Source organism: Sardina pilchardus, chromosome 8, assembly GCF_963854185.1.
Source record: "Sardina pilchardus chromosome 8, fSarPil1.1, whole genome shotgun sequence".
Lineage (NCBI taxonomy): Eukaryota > Metazoa > Chordata > Actinopteri > Clupeiformes > Clupeidae > Sardina > Sardina pilchardus.
The window spans coordinates 9,068,300-9,076,996 of record NC_085001.1 but is presented as its reverse complement, the minus strand read 5'-3'; the positions used below and the strand labels follow the sequence as shown (position 1 = coordinate 9,076,996).

General features: G+C 42.1%; 1 protein-coding gene and 1 long non-coding RNA gene across 5 annotated transcripts in view; one reads left to right on the top strand and one right to left on the bottom strand.

The window, feature by feature from the left end:
• The window catches only part of LOC134088599 (uncharacterized), a 48,726-nt gene extending 42,760 nt beyond the window's left edge, over positions 1 to 5,966 (bottom strand). For 2 of the 3 annotated variants that reach the window (XR_009939982.1, XR_009939981.1), the window contains exons 1-4: positions 5,651 to 5,966; positions 3,560 to 3,713; positions 1,068 to 1,130; positions 488 to 544 (exon numbers count right to left, since the gene is read on the bottom strand). This is a non-coding gene — a long non-coding RNA (uncharacterized LOC134088599). Of the gene's footprint in view, positions 1 to 197; positions 545 to 1,067; positions 1,131 to 3,559; positions 3,714 to 5,650 lie in introns of those variants that run through there. The other variant, XR_009939980.1, reaches the window with a different exon arrangement.
• Positions 5,369 to 8,410, top strand: npm2a (nucleophosmin/nucleoplasmin, 2a). Of its 2 annotated transcripts, none has more exons than XM_062542641.1 (6): positions 5,369 to 5,420; positions 6,631 to 6,724; positions 6,899 to 6,978; positions 7,387 to 7,497; positions 7,900 to 7,993; positions 8,154 to 8,410. In XM_062542641.1, the coding sequence occupies exons 1-6, from the start codon at positions 5,406 to 5,408 to the stop codon at positions 8,177 to 8,179; spliced, it is 420 nt and encodes a 139-aa protein (XP_062398625.1). In that variant the 5' UTR covers positions 5,369 to 5,405; the 3' UTR covers positions 8,180 to 8,410. The 2 variants fall into 2 exon arrangements, with proteins under 2 accessions (XP_062398625.1, XP_062398624.1); XM_062542640.1 differs by lacking the exon at positions 5,369 to 5,420 and adding an exon at positions 6,181 to 6,362.
• Positions 8,411 to 8,697: the final 287 nt, after the last annotated feature.

The following is an 8,697-nucleotide window of genomic DNA, read 5'->3' as shown; positions in this document are numbered from 1 at the left end:
CACCTAGGGATACTTGTACCATGTTGGATGCTAATATGTCTTCAAGGGCCTTTAATATTAACAAACGTTGATAACATTGTCTTGTGCTATAATGGTGAAAATAAGTGATTCATTTAAACATAGCATTTTCACCCCATAGGCTTGCGCGGTAGAGTCACCTGACATTGGTATTCAACATGGCGGAGTTGGTCTCCGTCTCTTGGCCTACATACTGTATCCTTCTCAAGTGTGTATTCGTATAATTTCAGACCAACAGCCAGGCCATCAGCACATTTAACACTCATCATTAGTACTGCCCTGATCTCAACACAATGGCAGCTCTTTCACTGCAAGAAATGTAACCAACTCTCCAATTATTTTCATGTAGAATTTGTATCTGTTCTTTTCAACATGCTGAGGGCCAAGGGGTGAAGCACTGAACCTGTTGCTTGTCAAGCTTTATACTCATTCCAAGCGAGAGACATCATGCATGTAGGCCTTGACGCACCTGGCTCAACGCTGTTGCAGTCCACAGTCCCATCCTACTGCTGCTTTCCAGGAAATCCTGTCATCACAAATGCATCATCTCTGTCGTGGCAGGCAAGACTGAAAAGCCCACATGGGGAAACAAAAGCACACATATTTTTCGAAGGAATATTCTAGTCAGGGTCAAGACAGAGAAACATCTCTCCCTAGGTTCGATTACTCGTCCTGGATAGGTTTTCAAAACCGGCTGGCTTGGGGCTTCTCCAAGGGCGTATTTAAATGCATGTGTGCACGTGTGTGTGTGTGTGTGTGTGTGTGTGTGTGTGTGCGTGCGTGTGCGTGCTTGTATGAGTGTGTGTGTGTGTGTGTGTGTGTGTGTGTGTGTGTGTGTGCGTTCTGGGATAGGGAAGTTATTTCAGACAAATTATACATTTTCCATGTCCTCTACATGCAAATAAAATTGTGCAAATAAAACTGATCATCCCTTTCTAATCTCTTCCCCTGCCACATAATTCTCCCTACACACCTCTTCCACACACATGCTAATTCACCAGATTAATGACAGTACGGGACATTAAACCTACACACTTTTGATTGCACACCTGTGCAGCATCAGCTTCCTCCCCTTGACTCACTGAAATTGGTGCCTGCAGCAACTGCCTGTCCTTAACAAGCAAGACACAGCAGTGAGAAACAGGCTATTGGAGCGAGACTTGCCAAGCTCAAAAAAAGCCTCTCATTAGCTTAATGATCTCTAACATAACATTAATGTGAAAGGAAATTCAGGACATTAGAATTATATATAGGCTCATATAACAACACTTGAAGTAGCAAGCTACTGTATGCAGGTGCATGTCAGAAAATGAGAATATCATGCCATTTTTTTTACCATGCAATTTATTTAGACGGCCAAACAAAGCACTAACGGTAGGTAAATGCAGGTCCCACATTCAGAGACTCAAAGAATCCTCCATAAAAATGTTTTAAACTCTACTTTGCACGTTGCATTGGCTGTCTTGCTGCCAAAGACCGCTCACAATAGGCTTCGGCAACCTCTACCTGAATCTCCAACTCAAAGTGGCAACTTAACTTGTAGAGGGAGACGGTGATCAGATGGATGGGTCACAGCTCGTGTTCACCCTGTCCTTTGTTCCTTTGTTTAGATTTGCCCGTTTTTTTTTAGTGCCCATTTCATAGCCCGAGGTCTGCAAATGAAGGGGGAAACAACCATGTTTCCGGTTCACGTTAGATTTCTGACCTCTCCTTTTGCATTCACGTTAACTCTGTGACCTCTCGTTAGCTTTGTGACCTCTCCTTCACGTGGGGCAGCCGTAGCCTACTGGTTAGGGCATCGGCCTTGTAACCGAAGGCCGGTTGCCGGTTTGATCCCTGACCTATAGGCGGGGGGAATGGTTGAACACTGTTCTCCCATAGTCACATCTACCGTAATTTCCCGACTATTAGCCGCTGCTTATACATTGATTTAGCTAAATTTCTTCAGCTATGAGGCTAACACAGGTGGGCCGTTAATATGGTGTTGATGTGGTTTTGTTTCTTTTAACTTGCATAAAACACTGTCCTGCGGCTTACACAATGCGGCTTATATGTGGGAAATTACTGTACACAGTAGGCCTACGGGTGAAGTGCCCTTGAGAAAGGCACCTAACCCCTTACTGCTCCCCTTGAGAAAGGCACCTAACCCCTCACTGCTCCCCAAGCGCTGCTGTGGCCGGGAGCTCACTGCTCTGGGTTAGTATGCTTCACCTGCTGTGGGTGGGAGCTCACTGCTCTGGGTTAGTATGCTTCACCTGCTGTGGGTGGGAGCTCACTGCTCTGGGTTAGTATGCTTCACCTGCTGTGGGTGGGAGCTCACTGCTCTGGGTTAGTATGCTTCACCTGCTGTGGGTGGGAGCTCACTGCTCTGGGTTAGTATGCTTCACCTGCTGTGGGTGGGAGCTCACTGCTCTGGGTTAGTATGCTTCACCTGCTGTGGCTGGGAGCTCACTGCTCTGGGTTAGTATGCTTCACCTGCTGTGGCTGGGAGCTCACTGCTCTGGGTTAGTATGCTTCACCTGCTGTGGGTGTTTCACTACTTCACGGATTGGTTGAATGCAGAGACCAAATTTCCCTCACAGGACTCAAAAGACTATATATACTCCAGACAAAATCTAATTTAAATTATTAAAAATTTAAATTAATTTCAATAAGAAGATGTTCCATTCAGACCTGAAATGGACCGAAAACGTTTTGCACCTAGGTAGCACTTTGCACGTCTAAACTTTGCATTGGCAACACTGGTGTGCGAGTTCTCTTTTGACTGAAGTACTGATGCACTATTGGAACTAACGCCTGGAGGCTTGGAGTCGTTGGCGCCTTATCAGGGGGTCAGGATTTGACTGATTAGCTTCGCCGATTAGCAAGGCACTCGTCGCCATTTTCCAGAAATACATCATGTCCGGTGCCGTTTTCCTCATGCTGATTGGTGGCTGTTCCACTCTCAGCTCATGCACGAGCTTAGTGTGGGCACAAGCTCTCCTTCTGTACCTTACGTTCATCAGTAACCTGGCACTTAATTGGCTAAGTAAAACGGCACCGGAAACAAGCCCCTTGAAACGCCATGTTGAAGCCTGAAAAAATCGTTCAATTTTGGCAATTTTCACTAGCCTAGCATTCCCATTGAAATGAATGGGGGCGGGACTTGTTCACTTTCTCCAGTTCTTATAATACCGCCATGGTTGGCGCGATACCCTGTTTCCCCACATAATAAGAAAGTGTTCAAATATAACAAGAGAAATATAAATAAATGCGACAAAAATAATTTTTTTTCTCTCACTTTCCCTCTCAAAGAGGTGAGCCCGGCCCACCTCTGGAGGCCCTGCTTGTAAGTACAGACAGAGTAAGCAAATCAGTTACAAAGCACATTAGTCTGTGCCAGCGCTTACAACAACTGTGTCCTAGAATCAATATTAATACATCATGATAGAAATAAATGACAAAAAGACAAAAAACAAAAGTCACTCCTGCCAAATGTATTGATTATGTGATGGGAATATTAACAGCAACGACAGCCGAACATTGGCTATTCAAAACATACCTGCATCATTATTCACTGTGTTCTTGTTGCTTCCAAAGAGGATGAGCAACACAAGCAGGGCCCCAGGGTGGGTGTCTTGGTGATGTGGCAGTACAGTAGACAAGCTCTCCGCTGCCAAGCATGTGGAACTCTTCACTCGTTCCCCCCCAACAGTCTGTCCAGACCACACATTTGTCATGAAGTCACATACATTAGAAAAGAGGCTGAAGCAATCGCTGGGAAACGGGAAAACATGTAATATAATACTGTCACTGAATCAGTCAAACACGATACCAGATACGCCTGCAACGTGTAATATGATGGTATCATCCCGTGATTCAACACTCATATCAGAACAGCGACTGTTTTTTTTTTTTTTTTCTTTTTTTCATTTCAGTGATGTATGGTCCAGCAGCATATGAAGATTATCCTTCAGTGTATTATTCTGTGTATTTTGTGAACACATGTTAAGGCTGAGAAAAATAATAGCAATAAATATTAAAGAATAAACCTCAACAATTCAGTGAGTGTCATCATTGTGCAACAAGATTTTGGACAGCAAAGCGGAAAGATGGGGTAGGAAGTAAGGGGTGGTATTCAGTAAACATTCAACGTGTGTGTGTGTGTGTGTGTGTGTGTGTGTGTGTGTGTGTGTGTGTGTCCATTTACATATGGTGGTAAATTAAGATAATTGTACACTTGATTGCACAACAATTTGGACCACTGCCTTGGTGTGAAGCAGCATGATTCTAATGTAAGGACGTTAATGTTTGTGTGTGTGTGTGTGTGTGTGTGTGTGTGTGTGTGTGTGTGTGTGTGTGTGTGTGTGTGTGTGTGTGTGTGGTGTGTGTGCGCGCACACGTGCGTTTGGCAAAACACACTTATCTCCTGCATTGCACATGGAAACAATTAGCCAGGTCTTGCTCCAATTCCAGGGGAGCACAACCTGATTAGTATCAGGTAATTCTTGTTCTCGACTCCTTTCACCAGCCAGGGGACTGTAATGTCGCCATAATCATATTTTACCATCTGCTGTGGAGAATATAACCTCCCACAGTTTAAACTAGCAGAACAAAAGGTGACTGGTATTCTTGAGCCTAGTGGGCCACCAAAGACCACACGCCTAAGCAAAAGAAGACAAAAAAGCATCTGTTCCCATTAGCATTCCAACAAGAGGAGAGCACTTACCCATAAAACAAGAATGAAATGGGAAGAACAGGATATACATAACATAACACAACAGTGTGACAAGTATTTTTCACAATGTCAAGGACCCAAGTACACATGGCCAGGTTTTTAGGCTCTCAAAAGAGTGCTGTCTATTTAAACCTATTGCCAATGTGTCTTGAACTGGTTTTACAGATAAGTAGGCACGTCTCGCTCAGCAGATGGTAGGACACTGCAGATATGGGTGCCACGCATGATGTTTCTATGAGAATGGGATGGGGAGAGTCTTTGTGAGACAAGATAAAAAAATTAAAAAAAAACGTTGCCCAGCTCGCTGGATGGGTTTTTCTTTTATCAGATAAACTAGGGCAGGCAGAGGTCTCACCCTCCACAACTATGTGAGAGCAAGTTATGAGACCTTTTAAAAGCAGGATGGACTGGCAGATGTTAAACTACTGACATCTTTAAATTAAGAAATAAACTGGAACTGGTGTGGTGATACATCGAAAACTGTACACTGATCAACTTTAACATTTGTTTTTTTCTTTATAAGAAACGTAATGTCATACATGATCACCTCACCCATTCAATAATTATATTTTAGAGAATTCAAATTAGCTTAACACAAAGTGAAGCCCCCAATTTCTCAGAGGCCTATCTGAGAATAAATGCACTGAGCGAAGTGTCTACGGAAATACCCATGAGATTGAATACGGTAGGCTAAATGAGAGACCTTTATCAACCATCAGAGGAGATTATGTTTAAAAAAGCCTGTAGGCTATTTACGAAGCAGTTTTTTTTCTAATAGCCTATGTCTTAAACATTTTAACATTAACAACGAAGCAGGACAGTTCGTATTATATAACCGAAATATACGCCCCATTAACCAGAACTGGGGCTTGTTTGGTAAGAAAGCAAACCTTATGAAGTATGACCAGGCCTCACCTCAACGTTCCCGAGCCGCTTAAAATTGAATATTTGGGAAATGTCTGGCCTCATGAAAACTGTTAGGTCAGAGCCATAGAAATGTTTTCTCTATCACTGTTAGGCTACGTTCTAAGCTGTTGACCTCTCAAATTAAATTCAATGATAACATTCCTGGTCTAGCTTATTGACTCAATTGTAGTCTGCTGTACATATCTCGGGTATCACATTTAAAAATATCAAACCATAACACCTAGTAGCCTACAATCACTGGAGTCTAAGCTACGGACCTATTGTTCAATTCAACATTCAATTCGGCAGTAAAAGCCTTTGAGTCGTCAAAAGGCAAACAAGATTCTTCCAGTCGAATGGCTCTACCTAGTGGACAAAAACATAAACTGTGCTAAAAGAGTTGGGTTGATTTACAAGGCTGCATTTGGGTGCACCTGCAAATAATCAATCAAGAGGTCACAGTTCAATCGACGTAACCATCTACGCTGGACTCCCACGGTGTCGTTGGTTAAAAAAAAAACAAAAACGTCTTTAGCCTTCGTTTAAGTGAGTATCACCAACTATTTTCTTAATATTCCCTGACTTTCAAACGACAGAATGACTGCAGGGATTTTTAAAAGATCATTTCATTCGTAAAATTGTGTAAAATCTTGGGCGGACGATGCTATGACATCTTGCCAAGGAGTAACGTAAGATGCATGTTTCCCATCTCCAAAATTGGGTAGGCCTGCAATAAAACTTTGGTCTAACTTATAATAGATAACAGAATTGCAAATGTATGTGGAAACGTTGTATGCATCTCTCTTCACCAGTTGCGTAAAGGCCACGTATTATAGTGTGATCTTGTTTCAGTGCTTACTATAGTAGCCTATACTCTTCCAAAAAAGATGGCTCTAAAAATAATAGGCTATTGTTAGTAGTTACAGTAACACACACGTACCACTTCCAAGCCTATTTCATAAGCTTGCAGTTGTGCTGTCTTCCAAAAGTTGATGGCGATGATTGAGGTCCCGAAAGATGACAGCATAAATTCACTTTGTTCATCCTGTTCATCCATCTCAGACAAAGTTTATGTACCTTGGGGTAAGTGCATCAGCTCAGCCACTGGATCTCGCTTCAGGACAAAACTCTCTCTGCTGTCTATCTGTTTGTGAGATTTACATGTGAATTCCAAAAATGTATAATGTTTGGTGCCCTCTCAGCTCAGTATTTTCTGTCTCTGAATCTTTGTGTCGTCTGCATTGTTTCTATAACAAGGCTGTGAGCTGACTTCCTCCAAAGAAACAGCAGTTTTTGAAGTGGACTACCCCTTGGAGTGTCAGTTCTTTGTCAGAACGGTAAGAGTTAGCTTTTGTTGCATGATACAATGAGTAATTCACATTCACAAACATCATGCTACCACTGGGATCAGCCCTTGTTTAGAATGGGGCTTATTCGGTTTCTTGTCATTATAGAAGCCTGCATTTATGCTGCATTCCAAACAACTCGGCTGTCAGAAATGTCTTAGTTGGAATCTCGCAATTTCATTCCAGACAAACTCAGAGGTCAAGAATTCTGACCTCCTACTGGGGAAAAGTACCATTTTAAGTCGGAGTTCCCACTGCAGCGTCAGTAGGCTATGCGCCACTGTAATGCAGGCATATCGTATTCAGATTTAACATAGCGTTTTACCTCTGAAATAGCCTTCATCAGTTACACAGTTTGCCTGTTTTCACAAATGCACCCCTTCCTCTGTTTGCTCCCAGATCTGTCTGAGTGCTGGTGCCAGTGATGATATGCATGTGGTTGCTGTTTGTGATGGAGATGGGAAGGTTAAGGAGGTACCTATTGCAACACTGCATCATACCATGCCCATGGTGAGTCCCAATTGACTGCTTGTCACAGAGCACATAGACCTATATACCTACAGTACTCCAAAACATGTTCGTAAATAGCTGCAGGCAATGAATTTCTGTGGCTTGTTTAGTTTTGTATTGGAGGATATGATCAGACTGTTTGTGAGAGCAAATAACTCCTAATGATCGGAACAGTTCCAAAATCACATTTTTGGACATGGCCAAGACATTTCAGTGTGAGGTTTCCCTGGCCAGTGATCATGAATATATTGCTACTAGTTAAATTAACTCCCATTCTCTTTTCATATACACTGATTTTATTTTTGTGGCTTAACAATGTTGTCGCTGAATATCAAGCTGAAACTGTGACTGCTTCCACTGAACTATTAAAGCATGTCAGTATCATGAGCCTATTTTTCCTAGGTTAGTTTCCAAGCATTTGAGCTTACACCACCAGTGACTTTCAAACTTGCCTCAGGGAAAGGGCCTGTCTTCATCACTGGTCAGCATATAACTAGTAAGTAAAGGATTTTTTCAGTGTTTTTTTTTTTTTTTTGTTCGACAAAGCCTACTGAAATCGTTTAGTTGTTTGATTTACCACATTGGACATCATCAAGAATGAGGTGATAAGAATAAGAATCATATTGGACCCTAATTCTTGTCTGAATGTCTCACAGTTGGATTGGAAGAAGATGAATCTTGACCTATCCACCATGGAAACGGCACTGATATTCACTGTGGACTATCGTGTGAATGGCTTCATCATGGCTTCAAAAGCTGTCGGCCTATGTACCTTTTAATATTAAATCTTCTAAGCCAACTGCTAATTAACAGTAACCATCCATTTGTATGTCATCATGTTTGCAATTTTGAAATTTGTATTAGAGAAACTAAATAAACAATAGTAGCCTACATGTTTGCCAGAAAGTGCTCTTTACAACATGCAGTGTTGTTCCTTTTCTTTTTATTCTTTTCTCAAGATATGTTTGAGCCTATTATTTGCAAAGCTGGGCCTTCATTTAAAAAAAAAAAAAAAAATCAGGGATGCTAGCCTGTTTTTCCATTTTAATGTGCCATAAATTCCAACCTTATGCTCTCACAATTTTTACATAATCAGGTAAGACTAGGCTACTATTTCTCTCTACCACGACAGAACACTCTCTCTACATGTCTCAGTTGTCACCCAGAAACGCTTGTCGTCACCTCAGGTAACATGGCAAC

Bases quoted from the DNA above. Each gene is read 5' to 3' on its own strand.
- npm2a (XM_062542640.1), top strand. From the start codon at position 6,336: ATGCATGTTTCCCATCTCCAAAATTGG. The intron at 6,363-6,630 runs GTAGGCCTGCAA...GTCTTCCAAAAG, and splicing joins TTTCCCATCTCCAAAATTGG to TTGATGGCGATGATTGAGGT. The intron at 7,994-8,153 runs GTAAGTAAAGGA...AATGTCTCACAG, and splicing joins CACTGGTCAGCATATAACTA to TTGGATTGGAAGAAGATGAA.